Source organism: Bactrocera latifrons, unplaced genomic scaffold, assembly GCF_001853355.1.
Source record: "Bactrocera latifrons isolate USDA-ARS-PBARC rearing strain unplaced genomic scaffold, ASM185335v1 scaffold_15, whole genome shotgun sequence".
Classification (NCBI taxonomy): Eukaryota; Metazoa; Arthropoda; class Insecta; order Diptera; family Tephritidae; genus Bactrocera; species Bactrocera latifrons.
The window spans coordinates 2,151,899-2,175,234 of record NW_017534963.1 but is presented as its reverse complement, the minus strand read 5'-3'; the positions used below and the strand labels follow the sequence as shown (position 1 = coordinate 2,175,234).

Genomic DNA, 23,336 nt, shown 5'->3' with positions numbered 1-23,336 from the left:
AACATTACATTAATTGAGCAGTTAATTTGTATATAACATGTTAGTTTTTAATAAAATTGGCATAACTATTTAATTTATTAATTTCACAAATTCACACATTTAAATACACATTTATTAAAATTATTGTACAAAACAGCTTTGAGTTAAAATAGAATGACCTATGTACTGGCATTTCATCATTTAACATTTACAATTTCGACTCCGTTGTTGTTCCTCCGTCAACTCCATATCCCCTAAACCCAAACGCACTGTATTCCCACCACTACTCGGGAGATTTATATTTGGCATGCAACGCGTCTGCGTCATTAATCGTGACAATTCGGAATTGGTAGCTACATTCTCCATACGCAACATAACACGTTCCACCAACATTTCAACGGCTTGTCTTATATTAAAGCCAGTGCATGCGCTTGTCTCTATGTATGGCAGACAATAGCGATCCGAAAGGGCACGCACTTGTTCATGACTGACAGCACGCACGGTCTCCAAATCGCATTTATTACCGCATAAGACCACATCCGGATCCTCCGAATAAGCATGCATACGTAATTGCTCCAACCAATTACTAATTTCAAGGAAAGATTTCTCGTTGGTCAAATCGAAAATGAGCAGGAAACCCATTGCATCACGATAGAAGGCAGTAGTTAACGAACGAAAGCGCTCCTGACCTGCAGTATCCCAGAGTTGTAGATGGATACGGTGGTTCCGTCCGCGATATGTGTATATCTAAAGAGACATTATATAAATGAAAATATAAAATACATATATTTAAATTTGTTAATCGTTTAAAGCAAAGTTTTAAAATRTGAGCAAATAAAATAAAATAAAAAATTAATAAGGATTCGAATTATAATTATACATACACATTTATATATGTATGTATTGTTTTATATATTTATGTATATATATACACACAGTTTAATTGATTCGAGTATTCACGCTAGTACTCATTCATAAACCGAATTATCTGAGTCACCCTGCAAATCATTTATTTACGTATTTGACAGTTTGAAATTAAATTTTATTCTGCTATTCTTAAACTATTCAGTGTTAAGTGAGTGAAACATATTTTATTGTGAAAAATTAAAAGTTCTTAGTGTTTTTTATGCAATTAATTATTGAAATTTCAAATAAGTGTTAGTTAAACTTGAAATATTCAATGAAATCAAACAAAATAAAGCACTGAAATTTCAAGTACTCACCAGTCGTTTCTCCCGGAAATCAATTCCCACCGTTGATATAAATTGCGAATGAAATTGCCCATCAGTATACTGATAAAGAAAACTTGTTTTGCCCACTCCAGAATCTCCGAGTGCAAGAAATTTCATCAAAAAATCATAATCAATATTTGCCATCGCCATTTTTTTATTCTGGTTGCATAAAGGAGTACTTTGCCGCGCCACAGATACTTTTTTTGTTTACAATGGACCAATTAGAATGACTATTTGCACTATCTACTTGTTTAACATGGAGACCATTGCACACATATTATATACATACTGGAAATGTAATCTCCTTGTTAGTGTTGCTCAAGATGTCCTTCTGAAAGTGGGAAAATAAACAAGAATAATGAAGACCACCAGCCCTATTGTTCAGCAATAACAACAACAAAATCAGGTAGGTGGGCATGTTAGATGAATAATGCATGACGACAAAGTAGTGTCCAATTATTTCTCTCTTGAATGTCAAACCACTTAAATATACCCCTTTTTGTATAAAAGCGGACTTTACTATGGAATATTACAAATAATAATGCGCAGAAAAAAATAACTAAAAACATGCAAATGTTCTTGACAACGGCTGCTCATTCATAAATATGACTTCAGGTTTATTAAAAACAAAACCTTAAACATGATAGGCAGTTAATAACAGTAAACATAAATATGTTATACTTTAGTTAAATTGTAATAGCTTTTTAACAAGACATTAAATTTACTGTTATATCTTAATTACATTTTTGTTGATGTCAAGAATGCAGAGATTATACATACACTTGTGGGGTCATGTCTCATAAGAAACAATGATGAAATAAGCTAACTTCGGCTGCAACGTAGCTATAATACTCTTAAAAGAGCAATTTTTATAGCAGAGATTAAATTTGAAAGGTTATACAAAAATCTGTATCTTAATTTTGATCGATCAGTTTGCATGAAAGTTATGTATGTTTATATGCTGCAGACATGCATATAAGACTAAATCGACTCTTCGATTATACAAATTTCATCTATGTATTTCAATTTACTTCTCATACATAATTACTGTTACTCACTCCTTTAGTTTATTTTTCGTTTTTTAGTTTATATTTCTACAATGAAGAAAGAGTCATCTTTGTATGCCTCAATTAGGCAGCACTTGATGGATTAGCAAATCAAGTGTAAGCATATAATGTATGAATTACCGACATATTTGTTTGACGTTTTTGTTGCTCACATTTTGTGGCATCATTGCTCGCAACCATGAAATTTCTATGGAGAATATTGACTGACAATTTTTATTTTATCATCCACACACATAATATTCAATATAAGTCCATACGAATGCTTAACGTGCATATATGTATGTATATACATATAATATATATACTTATACATATGTATTCATATAAACTCATAGACCTTTCTCAGCATCCCCGACACTTCAATTAAATCGATTAATTTTGTGCTTATTTTGGGGTGGGCAATTAAACGCCAACATTTCGGGTAAAAATAACAACAACATTACATATAAGAAGATAAGAATAATGCTCAATTCGGTTGCAGCGAGCTATAATACCCTTCATCTGTACATTTCTTATAGCATAAAAGGATATAAAAAGGGATTTATTTTCATTTTGATCGGTTAGTTTTTATAGCTATGTATATGCTGCAGGTGGTTTTTTTGGCACCTATAGTTTTCAATATCGACGATTCTGATAAATGTTCGAAGTCTTGCGGAGATTTGTGCAAAGTATCAGACCGATAGCTCAACACGACTAAATCGACTCAGCTCGGCACGCTGTAGATATACATATGTAGATATATGTAGTATGTATATAGTACCTCATAGGGTCTTCTATGTGTAGGAAACTTCTTGGCAAACTTAATATACCCTATTACACTAGTTATTTCAACCAAGTTATTTTGGTCATTTTAGTTATGACTGTTTTCGTATACTGATAATTAAAATGAACGGTTTTCTAATAATATTTTTGATTGGCATGTCCTAAAAATATATTATCTCTGCAACGCTAATGACTTTTTTGAGAATAAGTTCGTGGCTCGGCATAAATTTTGTTATTAATGCACATTTTAATTTAAGCAAATACAAACCTACATTGTTTATGGATTCAGTCAACTGATTTTATTTGCGAGAATTTGATCCCAATGTAACTTTGAATATTCGTTTGTGCTCTTACTATAAAGCGCGCACGACATGTATGTATATATACATATATGTATATGTATGCATATGTGTAGCATGCAATCCTTCATAGGATATTGCCGCTAAAATACAAAAGCTGAAGCAACCTCCATTAGGTATAAGTATATACAAGCCACATTAAGTCTTGTGCAAGTACATAAGCCGGCATGCTGTATGCTATACAATATTAGAGCATAAGTAAACAATTGCCCAGCGGACAAAAACCTTTAAATTATCTGATAATACAAAAATACAACATAATATTGGACACCAAGAATATTAAATTATGTGAGGATGTTGTTATTATGAAAATATCTTCGGCATTTTTCTCGCATAAGACAAAGTTCGATTTTATATCGCACATTAAATTAAGGTCTCCAAAATTAACAGAGATAACCACTCCTATCCACATGAAACCTATTTTTTATTTTCAATGGTTTTTTCGACTCCAAAAAAATATACTACAGTGTTAAAGAACCAAATCTCATTTTATCTAATAAAACACCTCTTCTTCATTTTTATTGCTTTAGGAACCGCTGTTTGGCTCCAATTGAAGTGTAGCCAGGTCCTTCTCCACCTGATCTTTCCATCGGGGTGGAGGTCTTTCTCTTTCTCTGTTGAAATTGAAGCGTAGCCAAGTCCTTCTCCACCTGATTCTTCCAACGGAGTGGAGGTCTTTCTTTTTCTATGTTTCCTCCGCCGGGTACGTCGAATACCTTCAGAGCTAGAGTACGTCAATGTTGTCGTATAACTCGTACAGCTCATCATTCCCTCGTATGCGGTACTCGCCGTTGCCAATGCGCAAAGAACCACAAATCTTCCACAGAACCTTCCTCTCGAAAACTCGTAACGACTCATCAGACGTTGTCATCGTCCATGCCTTTGCACCATATAACTCGACTAGAAATGGAGCGAATATATTTCTGCTATACAAAAGTTTTCACACAAATGGTTTGGGGTCGGCTTAAATGAGAGGGGAAGCTATACCAAATATCTAACGCATATACATATAATAAATTAAATACGTATACAGTTTATATTAGCCTCCGATTAATTTTTAGTTTTCGATGATTTCACGACCTTCACTAAATACTTTGTTCCAATCAAATACTTATGTTCATGATACAGTGTCCTTCCCTGATCGCTACTGCAAACTTTTAAATGGTGTCATAGCCGTTATTCCATTGTAAACAGAATATTTCATTTAAACTCTTTGTTAGATTTTTTTCCATGCGAAAAATGGCCTAGCGAGTCGTTTTGTGGTCCGAGTCAAACTTGATCAGTTGATAAAAATCTACCTATTATGCCTAATTCAAATTCAATCCTTTCTTTACTTTTATGTACAGTCATAATTTATTTGTTGGACCTTTAATGTAAGATTTCTTGTTTCCCAAGAAGCTATTATTGCTCATTGGTTGGCATACTACTTTCTTTGCTTGGGTTATTTTACACCAGCATCGTTACATTCTCAAGATTTCCTCTGAATAAGTGTGTTATTTCCCTTTTCTCAGTATAAGAAATAAAAATGAAAAAAACTATGAAAAGTTTTTTACTGATTGAAGCTCAACATAAAGTGTTTGAAGAAGTCGTGCACCACACGAGGTAAAACTTGTGAAAGTGAAGAGTTTTACATTAAAAGTTGCCAAACTCACCGTTAGTTATGCGCACATCAATGGCGGGGATTCCAAGTAATACAAAGTATTTTATTTATCTGTGCATTAAGCCGTTTTCACTAAATTTCATTCCGCCTTTTCTAGGTAAAATGCATTGAATAGTCGTGTGAAACTTATGTATCAGGTCGCATTTGCTTCTTACATATGTATGTATATCAGTGTTTACCTAAAAGTGCACACCAACCGTTCTCACCGGAACCACTTGTGGTTTACAAAGTCGTAAATACGACTATAAGTAGATTATCCATGACATAAGACTATATGACCCCAGCTCATTTTCTTCTTAAGGATTAAAGCGAAGAATGCACAAATTTCCATCAAACCAACTTTTCTGCTTAATTTACTATCCTCTTGCCAGCTTATGGGATGGTTAAAGCATTCGTTGCCATTGGTTTAGTGCTTGGTAGTTACTTAAGTGGCTTAGGTTTTTTCTAACAATCTAAATGGACTTAGACCGATATTAAATTATTTACATTCGCTAAATAAGTCCTATATTCTAGACTGGTCAGAGCGACATTGTGACACAAGTTTTATTATTTCGCTTATACGCTGCAATCCCCGGAAAATTTAAGTGCTACTTTGCTAGCACCAAACTTAAGTAACGGCTAAAGTTGATAATGAATCAGCTTACAACAATCGCGTACTTTGTATAATAAATATTTTTTACTTTCAAACAACGCTAGACGTTTCTTTTTTTCGCAATTCAGCAGCCAAGTCCTTCTTTACCTGATCTCTCAAACCGAGTGGAGTTCTTCTCTTTCTCTGCTTCCCCCGTCGGGTACTTCGAAAACTTTCAGAGCTGACGTATTTTCATCAATACGGACAACTTGACAATGTTGTCATATAAGTCGTACAGCTCATCGGGCCATCGACTGCGGTATTCACAGTTATCAATGTGCCAAAGACCATAAATCCTCCGCAAAACCTTTCTCTCGAAAACTCGTAACTTCGACTCATCATGTATTGTCATCGTCCAAGCCTTTGCACCATTTAGCACGAGGAGAATTATGAGTGACTTATACAGTTTGATTTTTGTTCGTCGAGAGAAGACTTTACTTCTGAATTTCCAACTCAGTCCGAAGTAGCACATGTTGGCAAGAGTTGGATTTTGAGACTGACATTGTTGTTGGTGTTAATATTGGTTCCAAGATAGACGAAATTATCTACAGCTTCGAAGTTATGACTGTCAACGGTGACGTGAGAGCCAAGTCGCGAGTGCGACGACGGTTTGTTTGATGACAAGAGATATTTCGTCTTGCTCTCGCTCACTATCAGACCCTTTTAACTCAACAACCGCGCCGTTGAGGCTAATAATATCCATATCATCTACGTACGCCAGCAACTGTTTTATAGAAGATGGTACCTACTCCATTTAGGAGTAGATTGAAGAAGTCGTACCTTGTCTGAAATCTCGCTTAGTATCGAATGGGGAGAGGTCCTTCCAGATCCCGACGGAGCTCAACGTCAGTTTACGCAGCCGTATTAGTTTTGCGGGGAAACCAAATTCAGACATCGCGGCATACACCGATATATAGGCTACACTTCCCATCTAAGTTGACTTAAAGGGTTATACGATACAATGTCGAAATTTTCTTCATACACTAAAATAAATATAATAGTCTTGCGGTATTTTTATTGAAATTTAAATTGTTCATAAAAATTTTTTTGATGACTCATGCCCAGCTCTTGACCGATGCTACGGCTGCTACTATGCCGGTCTCTTTCGACCAATTCAGCAATTTTATCGCAATTTTCGACGACAGGCCTTCCGGAGCGTGGCGCATCTTCGACCACCTCTACACCAGAACGAAAACGTTGCCAGCGTTGTGCGGTGGAAATGGAAACTGTATCGGGTCCATAAACTGCACAAATTTTATTGGCGGCTTGAGWTGCATTTTTGCCTTTATCGTAGTAGTACTGTAAAATATGCCGTATTTTCTCTTTATTTTGCTCCATGTTTGCGACGCTATAWCTCACGAACGACTTAAAAGAAACGACAATCAATCAAACACGTGTTAGCGCGTAAATGAGCTTTCCAAAAAGGTATAGCATGACCCGATGCGACGAATAAAACTAGAACTGCGCGCTCTCAGCGCCTTTTTTAACAACCTAATATTAATACTTCTTATTGACTTACTGATACGCACTTGGGAAAGAAATTCTAAAATTTCCGTTCAACATAATCAAAACTCCGCATTTTGACAGGACTATTAGATGTGAAAAAATACGTATTGTAGTTAAGACCATAAATTATAAATTGAACGAAAGAAAAAAGTTAGTAAAGATTTTTGGCAGATCTTTTTACCAAAAAAATAAAAAATTGAAATTGTCCGTCTGCCTAAAAATATGCTAACTAGTCGCTTCGTTTATGAGATATAAATCTGAAATTTTGCACACGGCAGAAATACAATGCTTGCGTGGAGGAATTTTTCATTTGACGAGTTATTTTTGCATAATTTGGCAGGGTTTATTGTCTAAGGTAATAATGCAACATAAAATTGTTCAGATCGGATCACTATAGCATATAGGTGACATACAAACTGGACGATAGGAATGAAGTGTTTGCACGGATTTAACTGGAAATCTTCACAAAATTTGGGAGTAATACGATCTCCAAAAAAAAAATGTTCCATCGGGTAACTGTAACACATACAATGTCCTTGTAAGAAATATTTTGTATCTGTGAAGGATATCATAGCTTCAGTATAACCGAAATTATCGTTTTTTCTTACTTTACTTTGTATAATCGAAAAATTCTTCGTTCAGGTCCCTGTGAATTATATCTGAAGATCTGTGAAATTTCATAGAGATTGATAGAGTAAGTCTCGAACAATCTTGACAAATATATTTCGAAACATATAGATGTTTCTTAAAAAAAAAAATTCGGTATAACAGTAAAAACTCGCCCCGAGAACGCAAATTTTGAAGGCTGTATCTTAAATCTATTACTTCAATTATTTTAAAATAATATTCTAGAGATTTTGTAGGCCTTAATAAGACAATAAAAAATCGATTTTTTTAAGCTGCGAAATTAAGTATTAAGTACCCAAATGACTGTAGAACTCCATGGGTGAATAATTAGTAACATATACATTTTCATAAACATAATAACTATTTAATTATGTTTGGGAAAATCTACAAAAACAAAGCTATCATATTTAAATTCAATAGTCATAAGTTCATCTAGATTCCACTCCGCACCCGCTTGGGTTATTCGCTACATTTTGCTTTTTGTAACCTCATTCTATTTTGCTTCTTAAGAGAAGTAATAAAATCTTTACTATTTTGTTTGAGTTGAAGAACTGAAACCGTTAGTCATTATAACGAATTTTCACAGCAGTAGCATGGCTCCTCTCATGCATAACCTTAGTTTATTTGTTCTCACAATTGCCTTAAACAATTAAATTACAGTGACAACAGGAAGCAACGCAGATGCCGCTCGAACTTCTGGCATACTTCATGAAACAGCATTTCTAGTAGATGTTTATGTATGTATATATGCGTGTTTGTATGTATGTATAACTCTGGTTATMGGTGCGTTTCTTACAAACTTATCGATTGGACACTTATTAGTGCCACATTGTGCCGGTGCACGGTGTGACATTGTGTGCTATTAACTCTTGAATGTGGAGACCAGATCTTGAGTTCTCAAAACTTTGGCCTAGCTTTGACAATATATTCTGGGGGTAAATATTTTTTATTTAATGTGGAGTATAATCGATAGAATTAAGTTTTAAATATAATATCATTCAAAAGACCCTCACTACTTCATTTGCAGTAAGGAATTCGATGAACCCAATTTTCGAGTACTTTTTCGCTAAATCAAGTTGTATGTCATGAATAGCATGTTCAATATTGACTTTTAAAGTTTGAACAGAGTCTGGTTTATGCTAAAGACCAATGACTTCAAATAACAACACAAGAAGTAGTCTAATGGTGTTAAATCACAACTTCTTGGAGGCCATTCACTGCCAAAATTTCTTGAAATAATCGAATATTCAAACTTTCTTTGCCATAATTCGGTTATTGCACGCTTGGAAGCTTCCTTGTTGGAAGCAAATGTGGCCAGATCAACTTCTTCCAATTGCGGCCATAAAATCTATCCGAATTATAACTCAATCAACATAACCTTAAATAGTCTACACCACTCAAAGGTTAACTGTAATGCTCTGATAGTTTGCTTCATTTACTGCCGCTGCGGCAATTTCCATTGGTTTTAGTAGTTCAAGCAGTTCTCAATAGCAGCAGCAACAGATGCAACACTTAACCAATTTCTGTTGTACAATGTGTTCCTTCTTCGGGCTACAATATAGATATTTATTCGTATACGCATCTATATAGCCAGTAGGTGTTTGTTTTTCTACTTAATACGATATGTTTATTTTACGTTTATTTGCAACTTTATTGTTTGCACAGCGCCACTTTATCGTTACCGATAGCTGGAAAAGTACACAATTACTCAAATACTTCTGGTTGTCCATCATTGGAATTGTTTTAATCTGCGCCAACACCATATTTGATCAAGAGCGTTTGACTATTGTATGCATACATACATACATACATATGTGTGAGAAGGCACGCTTTTCCAACCTACTTTTGAGTTTTGTTATTTCTAAACTAACACTATTGTTTATACTAAACCGGAATTGTGCTTTAAGTTGAGACTTGAAATAATCGCTAAGGGAAAGTTTAGAAAATTAAAAGTATTATAAAATGTTCATAGTTTCTATTGATGTATGGTATATATTCGCAATGAAACTATAACATTATTTGCCGTAAATTTAAATGTTAAATTTTCATTATTGAGCTTTCCCATACAATTTTCATAACCAAAATTTTGCCATTATTTACCCCATCAAATAATGCGGGTATAATAGATTTATTATGCGTGAACAATTTTCTAACTATCTACACGTATTTTGGTTGTTTGCCAACAAGAACACATTGCTACGAAAATTTGTTTTGTGCATTTAAAATAATTGAAATTTTTTATCTATGACACATGGGCATACATGGCGTATAAGTAACGGCCCTGATGTACATCATTTTGCATTGTGTTGCAATGAAGATATGTATATGTATCTTGAGTGAAAATTACTCGATTTGTACGCAAAATATAGAAAATGTACTGCCCCTCAAAATATATTACCTTCACACCTAAATATTGTTCGATTTACTTCATCATTGAGAATTATTAATCAATTTTCGAATTTTACAAATTTTATTAAGAATTTCGCCTTTCACAAGGCCTTTCCAAGAATGTGATTTAGTTTTATAAACCTAATAAGTTTGTAGATTTTGTAGCGTTATAATTTTATTGAAGAATTTTAGAACTTTTATGCTCTTACAACATGTTAGAACAGAGTATAAAACTATTAACACCTAACGAGTGTTTGTATCACTTAAAACTAAACGAGTTAGACATAGAGCCTATGAAAAAAATGGGTCCCGCCCCCTGAAAATTTTAATGTACATATCTCCCAAACCATTGAAGTTAAAAATTGGCCAAGGGGTTCTCATTTTTCACGAATAGCACAGGAATTCGATTTACCGAGATTTCAATTTATTGAGGCTCAACAAAGAAAAATTCGAATAAACGAGATTAAAAACTAACATAGCTATGTACTTTTATTTGTACGTTTTACAAATTTAATAGCGTTAAACAAATCTGTAATTTTCGATTGCCTTCCTTTAGTTTTTCCATTTCGATCGGATCAAACTGACTAGGTTGTCAAATTATTGTAATAAACATTATGTGTTGAAAAAAGTTTTAATTGAGGAATCAACGCTCTGGTTTATATGATGGTCAAAAATTCATCTGCTTCGACGTCACATTCGTTATTTATACGAGAAACTTCTTCCAATATATCATATTATGTCAACATACCAGTTACAGCAACTTCATCGTCAACGTCATTATATTCCTCAAAAGTACCGGAATTTAGAGAGTTCTCAGAAATAATATTTTACTGAAACAGAAAGCACATATGCAGTTTTAAATACATAATATTTTATAAGCAATTTGTATAGCTGTTAATACAATGGCGCGAGCGCAGTAATACTCCCATCAGAAGATGCTATAAATTGTGGAATTGACCACTAATGTCAGTTCTGTTTTGATATTTGTGTAGTAAACACATGCGAAATACACGTAAGTAAATAATGGTGCGCTCCACTGCTCCAGAACGCGGGTTATTGGTGACTATTTATTTGACCAATAGTCGGTCGGTGACTTTGGCATACCGTGAATATCATCGGAGATTTCCTGACCGTCCTACGCCTACTGGTAAAACAATGCGGCGTTTAGCCGCTCGCCTCGAAGAGACTGGCACAACACGAGATGCAGACCCCGGAGTAGCCGTTCTGCAGAGAATATTTCTGCTGTTGCCGAGGATGTCATGGAAGCGCCGTCGACTTCGACTAGACGATGACCCACGACAGTCGGGTCTACGAAAACCGGAACGGACCCGGATTTTTATCCGGCCAAGGACTGTCAACTCGGCAGAATTCTGCCGTTACAACAACAACAACAATCAGACGACGTGCGACGTGTCGACGGTATTTACATCAAATTTTGGTATAAGGTTTGAAGATGTAGATGACAAAGTCCAGACGCTACATCAGCTGTTAGCTACTGACCGCTACTCGCGTCTAATATACGCTCAAGCCATCCTTAATCACCACCAAGAAGAAGATGATTTTTCATCAAAAATAATCATGAGTGATGAGGCCCATTTSCATCTTAGCGGGTACGTAAATAAGCAAAATTTACGCTTCTGGGGCACTGAAAATATGGATGTAACCACGAAGAGCCATTACACCCGCTCAAAGTCACTGTAAGCTGTACTGTACTGGAGGAGTCATCGGACCTTTTTTCATCGAAGATGTCGCGGGTCAAACAGTTACTGTGAGTGGTGAGCGCTACAGAGCAATGATCAACGAGTTCTTTTTGCCGCAACTTGATGAAGTGGGATTGGAAAATATGTGGTTCCAACAGGACAATGCAACGGCACACACTTCACGTACCACAACCGATATGGTGAAGGATACATTTCCCGGGCGCAACAAGATCGCCTGATTTTACCGCTCCAGTCTTCTTTTTGTGAGGCTTTTGGAAGTCGGTTGTTTATATCAACAAGCCTCAGACTCTTGCAGCTCCTAAAAACAATATCCGTCAAGAATGTGAGGACATATCGCCGAAAGTTTTGGCCAAAGTGATGGAAAATGCCATAAAAAGAACTAAAATGACAATCAACATATAAAATGCCATAACTGTGCACTAAATTAAAACAAAATTTAGTACGTAGCATTCTTTTTACATTCTTATGTCAAATTGTGATAATAATCGGGGAACCTACATATAGCACATTTTTAAATTACATTTGATATTTTCACTTTCCAATACACAAATAAAGAAGAAATTATTATAACGAGATAAAACTTTGCAAGAATAATGCCTTTAGTGTATGTCATGTTATGACCAAAAATTGTTTAAGTCCAATGAAAATTGTTCAAGACTATGTGGATCAGGCAGTAGTTGACGTTTTACCGAAAATGTGGGTCAATGCTTGATATATATAACTGTAATTAAGGGATAATCCTTCTCTTATAATGGTATGTCAGTATGTCAAAAACGAACTGAATCGGGCCCCCATGTACTTAACATAAAGATTTTCGAACTTCCGGGTGACTTTGTACCGAATATATCGGCCAATGAGTTATCCCAATGAAAATAAGAGGGTGTTTTACGCAGAACAGTGTACCTTTGTGCCTAAAATAGAAAAATTAGAGCAAAACCCTGGCCTATCCCCTATATAACTAATGTCAGGATTTTCGAACATCTGGCTGACTTTACCCTTTATGATTGGGTTTTACACCTTATATATTTCCTTAGGTTTGATTCTTGCAAACTACAAGGGTATAAAATTTTCGGTGATACCCCAACTTAGTGCTTCCTTACTTGTTATTGATAGATTTATTGGCATTTGTCTTGCTATTAGACTTCCATTGACATTTTTTCTTTATCAATAAAATTACACATTTTTCTATAGTCGTGTCTGAGTGAGATTATTTTAATAATGCCTGCCGGGATCGACAGTGTTCAAACATATTTTTGTAACTCGTTTTATTAAAAGCTGCCATCTTCTAATCCTACTGCTCACTTCAAAAATGTAACTTAATGTTAAGTTTTCATTTCAAACAACAACAASAAAAACTGTAGATAAACGATGTGTGTCGATGACATATGTATATAGTCTAGTCAGAGGCGCGTCAGCATTGTACCTAGATAGATACATACCTACATACACAAGCTTATGTACATATGTATTTGTGGGATGGCAAAAAGGATAACTGAACACTTATTATTTTATTTATTTATATGTATGTATATTAGAGTGTTCGTTATTTTGAAATCATGTCAGGTATATAACATGGGTTTTTTCATCTTTTCCAATAATATTTTTATTCCTAAAAAACAGTAAATCTCCAACTTCGAAAAAATTATATTCTAATACAAAATTCCTTAGCTATACAAAATATTATTTTTTCCATAAAAACATTCCTTTAAGAGTTATACGTCAATAGCATTCAGCATTCATATGGTACATCATGTCGTATGAGCAACACAGAATTTATTAGGCACTTGTGTATATGGAAAATTAAAAAGCTGTGCAAAATTTTAAACTTCAGGCGACATCAGTAAAGACAAAAATCAACAACAGGTACACCCTAATATAAATTCATATTGACTATAATGCCTAAGCCTATTATGTTTACAGTTTGTCTTATGTGGTTTATATAATATATTCGCTTTTATATATAACCTTTTAATGTGTAAATTTGCGACAAAAGTACAGAAAAGTTATAAATAGCTTTGCAGTATAAACACACACATAATGAAACATGAGACTCAGTCATTAAAGGTGTTGCGGTCTCTAAGGTGAAATGTTTTACTGCCACCACCTTCTAATAACACCACAGACTTGGCAACTATTCTATGGTTGGACCGCAAAGTCTGCCTACAAACAAGTTGGTGTGAATATTTGGGCGTGTCAGTTAGTGATAAATGCCAGGAAACTCAGTGACAACAATACTAATTATAGTGTTTGCACTCTTGGGGAGCAGTAAGCTTATATTTCAAATTCTGCCAGGGCAATGACCAGTGTAAAGGGCAAAATGTTTAAATTATATGCAATGTACATGAATATGTTTGTAGAAAATCAATGGAACCCCTTAAGAATGGTTTCACATTGGTTGGTTGTTTGAAAAAGTAGACTCAGGGCGCCTGCTTGAAATTGGCCACTCTCTCAAATGATAACCAACTGTATTTCATTAAGTAACTTGTTTTAATAAATAATTTGAGTTTTTTCTATCTTATCGATGGTCTTCATTGCATTTTCGGCTTTAAACTCGATCACTATTGCACTCTTTTTAAAAAAAAAAAATCTGCTTTATCGGGACATGTCGAGCAAGAACGCATTTTATACTCAAAACATTCTCCATAATCATTCAAACTCTCTTGCCATTTATCTTATACTTGCATGAAAATTTTTAAGCACATTCTTCACATTTTTATTATTTTCAACCGTTGAAGAGGTCTGAGTTCGGCTAGAACGAAGCATACCTTCAACGATCTCTTGACCATCTTTGAAGACTTTGATAAAATGGAATCACCGAAAGCCCTTTTCGACATTCGCAACACGAAATTTGATTAGAAATACAAAATTTGAGACAAATTAGCAAAAAACATTTTTTTAACATAATTTTCACGGGGATTTTAATTACAATTTCCAGTTACTTTTTTGTTGCAATATATATATATATAGACAGACTGATTTGACTAAATGAGCTCAGCCCGACATGTTGATCATATATGTATATAGATATATTATAGGATTCCGACGATTTTGGTTGCTACAAATCTTGTCAGAGAATAATTGCATAGAATAGAAGTTGGTCGCATATTTAGTAATATGAAAGGATATCTGTATATATGTACATATATTAGAGGGAGTCGTGACTATTGATGGATTTTACCTAGATAAATATTTAGCATTAGTTAATATAAAAATTGAATAGAGGACTGCCAACTTGGAAAACCGACGTGTGCTCCTAATGTTTGTTCCCGTCCTCCTATTTTTCATCAAGAATGTTTATTGAGACGGCATTTGCCAGACTTATGTTAATATTAAAGAAATCTTGCTCCAGATTACTGGCACTATGCCTTCATACTTCTTACCAGCATTGGTCCGATTAATAATGGTAAAAATATAAGTTTCCATCTCTACTCAATTCTGTCATCAATAATATGTTCTTCCCCCGTTAACATATTTGTGGATGTTTAGTATGTGTGACTTCTATTTTATAACAAATTTATGTTATGATTTATGTACACGCCCCAAAGTTGATGGCACATCACATTCTTGACAGCAACCGTATTAAATTTTTGGTTATTATCAGCGCAAATGACAGTCGAAAGAAAGCATAAATCATACATATAAGAAGATATGTGCATATATATGACACTTGCATGCATGAATAAAGGCAAGTTATTTTTTTACTTATGATGAATCGATCAGTAAATGTTGAAACTTCAAAAAATAAATAACGGTGACGGAAATTACTTGTCAGTTAAGCTATAAACATATAAGTCGGCCATAAGATATGTTTATTTCTTTTAGCTTTTAGCATACTGTCGCGTTTATTACGATAGTTTATTTGAGATTTACTCAATCTTGACATTCGCGATTAATATGCCATACATCTTCTTCTTATTTATTGGCGTAGACACCGCTTATGCGGTTATAAGTGAGTTTACAACAGCGCACCAGTCGTTTCTTCTTTTCGCAATGCTTCCACCGGCGGGTACTGCGTCGAATACTTTCAGAGCTGAAGTGTTTTCGCACATTCGGGCGACATGACCTAGCCAGCGTAGTTGTTGCCTTTTAATTCGCTGACCTATATCAATGGCGTCGTATTTCTTATAAAGCTCATCGCTCCATCGAATGCGGTACTCGTCAATATGCAAAGAACCATAAATCTTCCGCAGATCCTCGTCATCATAACGTCATCACCTCATCAGATGCCTACTCAGTCCGAGGTAACACCTATTGGCAAGAGTTATCCTGCGTTGGATTTACAGGCTGACATTGGTGGAGGTGTTTATTCTGGTTCCCAGATCATAGACGAAATTATCTACGATTTCGAAGTTATGACTCTCAACAGTGAGTTCCCCCGCGGGGAACACTATACACACATATGCACTATGTCTGGCTTGCATAGAAATTTCAGCATAGTCTTTGCCAGAAATATTGCTATAATACCCAGCTTGAAATGATATTATAGACTTTTAATGAGATTCCACCATTTTTTTTCTCCAAGAGTAGTTTGAAGAAGTCGCACGAGAGGGAGTTGCCTTGTTTGAAACCTCTTTTGGTATCGAACGGCTCGGAGAGGTCCTTCCCGATCCTGATGGAACTTTTGGTATTGCTCACCGTCGTCTACAAAACCCAAACTCTATAAGTCACTCATTATTCCCGTTCTGCCACACGGTGTAGAGGCTTGGACGATATTATTAGATCTCTTGTTTACTGTATAAATTTGGGTTATAAGATAGTTATGTAAAGATAGTTAAGGAGGAATGTTTCTATTAGGACATGTATTATGATTCCACAAAATACGTTTTACCGGACTATACCATCGTGCAGCATTAGTGCTTCATGAATACATATTTTGATTTCAGTTATGCGTGTAATCATTAGAGATATAGCAAATACTCTCAATATCTCTCGAGAATTGTCTCAAATAATTCGTTTGTTTCGATAATGTTTTGGATCTAAATGAACCCACTAAAAATGTATACCGGAAAAAATATTTTTCACCACTTTTAGAGCCTTATGACTTTCGTTTAATTCATAAAATTATAATATCCACTCCAAAGGACACATTATGTCTCCTATGAGGTAACTATAGATATTTGTCGGAGACAAGAAAGGGAATACCGACAAAACTACTTCCGAACTATTGTACGGAAACTAGATTACTTGTGTGTACACTGGCATTGACTTGTATATTTTAAGAAATATTTCCACAACGTTTCCTCGACTCAATTCTCTAACGTATTAGAAGACATTTCTTTTGTACATATACATACATACATATATATACATATACTTAGTAACATTTCCTTGAAAATTGTTCGGCTCGATGGTGCTAGAATTTCCTGCACGGGTTTTCCTATTATTTTGATCTATATACTTATGTGTGGATCAAATTACTTTACCTAGTTACCTTTTTTCTTTTAATTTATTATATCAAAGTGCAAATGTGTGCCATGGGTGAACGGTTATCGCAAAAAGACTTTAAGCTTGTACATGCAAACAGACATAACCTCATACCAGTAAATATAAAATAATTTGCATACCTACAGACTACACGTATGTTTAACTGCCTAATATTTTAAGTAGTAAAGTTTTTGAGTGTATGGCGGCATTTAAAAACGAAATTGCAAAGTTTGAGAATATAAAAGTGGTTAGATAATTTAAGAGCGCTAAAAAGTGCAAATGGAGTTTTATTGAAATCTTCGTGTATATTTGTATATTTAATTTATATGAAATGATTATATGAGTTGAACGTGCAAATACATGAGATATCGTGTGTTAATTTTTGTTTAAGAAACTTCTTTACTCAATCGCTCCAATAAATGCATCTAGGGCTGCTATTAAAAGTAATTCCAAAAATATTTCATTTTATTCTAATAAAATAAGGAAACACGTTTACTTCGGTTGCATCGAAGCATTGTTACAAGCTTCATGTCATGCTTGGAGAATCAAACTTCTGTTGGCAAAATATACCAAACATATTTCCATAACTCCATTCAATAGAAAATACAGCAAGCTCTAAGCTCATCTGTATAGCTATCAGTAGAACGGAGTATGCTTTCAACTTTTCTGATTTTAATTAATAAAAGCAGTTCTTCTCATAAAGCAAAAAAGAGCAGCGAAAGAAATAATTATCAAAGCGCGAGGAAAACGAAGAAGAAATGTGAAACAAAAACAAATAGGTTATATGAAAAACTACAGCTGGTTCAATTAATGATAGAAAAGTTCAACAAAGAAGTTGGTTAGCTCAACAAACAAGATATTCATTAACTTTGACAGTAAACACAAGTTTGAGAGTTAATGATTATATTTCTTCTTATCCTTGATGTTATAGTTAACGTTTCACAAGTTCATTAAACACTTACCATAGTCTTTTTAATGCATAGAAAGTCTACGTTCTTCACTATCAATACCAATTCCTTAATTAACTTTTGGTGTGTCTAAATTAATTCAGATGGCTTATTTGAACAAAAATACATAACATATTTCCATCATTTTGCTCATATTCAGCTAGTGTATTCACAGAATTCTTAATTCGAATCGACAAGCAGCATACTTGTATATTAGGACGGAAAAGATAAGGAACTTGTGACTTGCTAGATTTTCTATAGAAAAGTGGTTTATTTATCTAAAAAATGCAATTGCGGGGGGAAAAAGAGATTTTCGTTGACAGCCATTGTTACTGGTGTTGACTAAAAACTCAAAGTAAGGTAAAATGTCTAAATTTTTCAGTTTATAACGGTTTGAAAATATAATATCCAAAAACAAAATTAGATTTATTTGATAACATAAGACACCCCGCCTTCTCCACGTTTACCAGTAGACCGATTTGTTCCGCTCCTCTTAGGTTAACTCAGCTTAAGTATATTTAAAAATAAGTGTTAGGTTGAATATTTTGTAACTAGAGGAGGTGCAAGATAATAAATACCATTAAATGGCAAAATCGACTAACTTTCCCGGCATTGAACTAGATTACATTAGATAAGTAAGTCACAATGTCTCAATTAGCCCCAGCACATTGACAAAACCAATATACTGCTAGGAGGCTGCTATTGAGACGATGTCATTCTTATTTGGAAACATGGATCCAAGGGCTTTTATCCTGCGCCTACAGAATGCTGCGATTAGGAGGTGTTCTGGTGTTTCAGACTGCAAGTCGCTGAACCGAAAATTCGCACAAAAAGCTAAGCCCATGTTAAATAAGTGCTTCTTGAGCTTACAATGGCCAGTGTAGAAGGCGACAAGTAGCCAAGTAGTAGTAGTTTTTCCCTTGGGAGGTTGATTACATATTTAAACCTTTTGAGGTTGTAACCACCCATTAGCAACAGGGTAGTAGTTGCCAATGCTTCTCCCTACCCACTGCTTCGTCATTACGCTCCTTATGGTGTTCTACTGCAATGAAAGGATCCAGTCCTACCATGTTGGTGGATGCTGCTGAGAGGGCGAGATCATCAGCCAGTTCATTCCCGGTTATCATATTCGATAAATATTCGGATGAAAAATTAGTTTCTCCGTTTTTCTGAGTTAGCCGCCTAACAAATTGAAAATTACGAAAAGAAATTTTATAGAGCAGTTATTTCCTACATTTAAAATAATTGGTTTGCATATTTATAAAATTCATAAGAAACATAATTTTGACTTAAAATAATCAGATTTCATGAGCTAACGGTTAATTTCGAAAAAATCGTAAGAGACCTTTTGTGGGGTATTCAGTCCCCTACAAATTGATAAAACGAGATATTTTTTCAAGTAGGTGTAGGCGAAAATTGAATTTTTCTATCTGATAATAAGCAAAAGGAAAACAGAAAACAATTACAATTGAAAGCTCATACTTGGGGAAACTTTCTTCGCGGTGTCTCAGACTAAGAAAAAAAATATTCGGTTTTTTAACCAACCTAGTATGTAAGTTCCTAAAAATGTAAAATTATAAACACCATGTATTTATTCCACACATTTCAATGGTTTATGATATTTTTCAATTAAGTTTATTCACATAAAGAGGCTATAAGGTTTTAAAGTCGAGCCAGTATTTTTGATACGTAAAATTTTTATTTTTTTCGAAAATCAAATAATATATGAGAAAAAAGTGACTTCTGTCCATATAATTTATTTAAGTTTTTAGTAACTACTTATACTATGTAATTCAATAATTCTAATTTTTAACTTCGAAAGCAAATATTTCGACTTTGGAGACTAACTTCGTAAAGCTGAGAAATTACTCTATCGAAAGAAACGGGATTGATTAACTGCCCAGACACGTGTTGCACAGTGTTATATAATTTTCGAACATACAAATAAAGAAAGCACAGCTACTAATTTAATAAAATGACCAAAAATAGCCACCCCGGTGAAGCTACCATACCATTTAACATTCGCTGTTCCTCCACATTTTAGCTTCGCTCGTCAAGAACAAAGCAAAGCAGTGAAACAAAGTGGTCCAAAAATGTGCAGCAGCGCAAAGAATTGCGATAATGACAAATGATTGTGACACTCAAACACGGAACTACCTGAACAGAATTACGAGTATGAATCTGCAAGCAGTTTTTCTTACTCTTCTTGCACTTATCCGTTACGCGCTAGTAACTGTATGTGTGTACATGTTGTTAGCCGCTGTGTCCACTTCAAACACCTGAGACCAATCAATACTGCAGACATCTATTGTATGTGGCCCTGTGCCGTTGTCGAGGATGATATTCATCCTTCAATAATTTGTAACACACATAAAAGCTTTTAGCAATGCTGCTATTTTTAAGCATGCACAATATTAAAAAAAAAAAACACACACAAAGTTTTTATAAATTTTTTTTCTCGCTTCTTTTTATATTTCACTACAAATTTACGGAAGTAAAAGTTTGCCGCGCTTTTTGCCGTTTTGTTTTTACTTCAGTTCAGTTAATTATTATTAGCCAAACAAACGGAATTTCGCCTCACACAAATAGCATTTTTCCGACAACCTGTTTGAATCCTGCCGCTGTTATCAGTCAACTGATGCGCGTTCTAACTCCAAAGCAACAGTTGTGTTATGGCCACGAGCTTTTCTGTTACACTGAAAAGTGCAAAAGCTTCGCATGTGCCAGACATTTATGTGTGTGTACTAGGTTGGTCCGATAAGTAATTTCTCTAAAAAAAAAAAAATTAACATTTTGGCGACTGACGAAATGACCATTTATTTCTCAAGATAGTCTCTTCTTCGCTTCATATACTTGACCCAGTTATGCTCCAACGTCTTTGAAGCGTGCGAATTGCGTTCTCTGGAGGTCTGTAAAGTATAGTCAAATTTTCGTTGTGAAAGTAACAAGTATCAAGGAAAGAGAAGGAGTCTTACGGAACTAAAACTGAAGAATACGACGGATAAGTTAGTAGTTCTTAATCCAATTTGACAGTGGTGACGACGTTGGTGTAAGCCACTACGTAATTATGTTGAAGAGCATTTTTAGGATAGTTTTTTATGCAATATGCCGGCGCGAAAACCTTATAATTTAACATTGTCGAGGAATTGTTTCACCTTCTTTAGGTAGTTCATGTAGATCACACAGAAAGAAGAGTCGTCTTCTTCACCGGAGAACGGTAGTAAATTTGTCTTGCGATAGTGTCGACATTGGGCGCTGAGACTAAGTACGTGTCGGGCCGCCCTCGTATGTATGTTTCGCAAACGCTGTTCCCTTATCATTGTGATAGACAGCATGTCGCCTGTAAAATTTTAACATTCTTCCATATAAACCAAATAAACCAAAATTTGCTTAGAATATAAAGTAATACTATTTTTACATAATTTTTAATGCTACCTCTGTACTTTCCCCAGAATTAAATTGATATGACCTAATGTCAAATACTAATCGTAGTCGAAGTCGGTCGGTCGAGCCCCAAGATATGTTATTTCACAAAAAAACTGGGTTGTGCACACGCCCATCGTCCCATTTTTACCCCAGAGCCTTCAATGTCCTGTCATATATGTAACTTTAGGGATAAAATTCAATATCTTTGACGGACGGTCGGACAGGCAGGCAGTCACCCGGATTTCAACTTTCCCGTCTTCCTTATCATTAGAAACACACATAAAATATGAAAATGTAATCAAGGATTAAAGTTTTTGGCTAACTGTGTAGTCAACTGTTAATTCAAGGATTCCCGTGTGTATGTACATATGTGTGTATTGTTCGTTGGTATTGGTATATGTATGGGTTTATTTATATTTTGTAATGGCCTCGTACGTCCAACAAGGTTATGCATAGCTGCAAAACCATGTATGCACGCACATATATAAACAGGAAATATACGAGTACATAAGTATACCAAATAGTAGTGGGAATCGCTTAATTTTTGCTGCTCTTGCTCTTATCAGCAGCTAGCGGAGATTTGTGGTTTTTGTACATTTAACCCTTGGCCCTGACCACAATACAATCTGGCTGCTCCATTCTTCGTTTTTAGGGCCATTTAAGTTTTGCTTTGGTCATTTTACTTTTACTCGCTGCTCTACCGATGAGAAATAACAGCTCAACTTCAATTTGTAAGTTCTTAAGGAGTGTATTGAGAAGTTTTATTTTGCTCCTGAATACAATTATTTTTTATGCATCCGCATCATGTTGCACAGAGTATAAGAGATTACTTGGAACACCTATACCTAATCGAGAAAAATATAGCGTTATGTATAAATATCGCAATAATCGAGGCGGATTCTCCAGAAGTCTATCTGTCTGTCCGTCAGACATTTTATACCTGGAGTAAAAAAATTAATAATATGTATGTTTACTCCTGTTTTAAAGGTTTGAGAATTACAAATTAAGCTACGAAACAAAAGCTTGATACAAAACATCATAGCAAGAAAGGCATAACCTTTGTTACCTCTTCTAATTCTCTATTTAAGGCGTTATTCTTGTTTCTATCATTCGTGAAATTTTAGGGTTTTCGAGTGTTTCGGGTAGGCGCGACTTGTGACAAACTTTCTTCCAGGTTATTTTCTAAATGATCTTTCCAATGCAGGGGAGGTCTTCTTCTTCCTCGGCGTCCCCCGGCGGGTACTGCGTTGAATAATTTTAGAGCTGAAGTGTTTTCGTTCATTCGTACGACATGACCTAGCCAGCGTAGCCGTTGTCAATTAATTCGCTGCACTATGTTAATGTCGTCGTATATCTTATGCAGGTCGTCGTTCCTCATATGCGATACTCGCCGTTGCCAATGCAAAGAGGACCATGCCTCTGAACCATATACATAGCAGGATGGGAATAATGAGTGACTTAAAGAGTTTGGTCTTTGTTCGTCGAGAAAGGACTATACTTCTCAATTGCCTACTTAGTCCGAAGTAACAACCGTTGTCAAGAGATATTCTACCTTGGATTTGAAGGCTGACATTGTTGTTGGTGTACCAAGATAGACGAAATTATCA

At 35.0% G+C, this 23,336-nt stretch overlaps 1 protein-coding gene across 2 annotated transcripts; it reads right to left on the bottom strand.

The window, feature by feature from the left end:
- Positions 1-103: 103 nt before the first annotated feature.
- LOC108965898 (ras-related protein Rab-27A) lies at positions 104-21,357 on the bottom strand. 2 transcript variants are annotated; one of them, XM_018928575.1, is made up of 4 exons: positions 21,279-21,357; positions 20,505-21,212; positions 1,203-1,542; positions 104-726 (listed from the first exon to the last, which is right to left on the bottom strand). In XM_018928575.1, the coding sequence occupies exons 3-4, from the start codon at positions 1,359-1,361 to the stop codon at positions 181-183; spliced, it is 705 nt and encodes a 234-aa protein (XP_018784120.1). In that variant the 5' UTR covers positions 1,362-1,542; positions 20,505-21,212; positions 21,279-21,357; the 3' UTR covers positions 104-180. The 2 variants fall into 2 exon arrangements, with proteins under 2 accessions (XP_018784120.1, XP_018784121.1); XM_018928576.1 differs by lacking the exons at positions 20,505-21,212; positions 21,279-21,357 and having other exon boundaries at positions 1,203-1,611.
- Between the last annotated feature and the right edge of the window lie 1,979 nt (positions 21,358-23,336).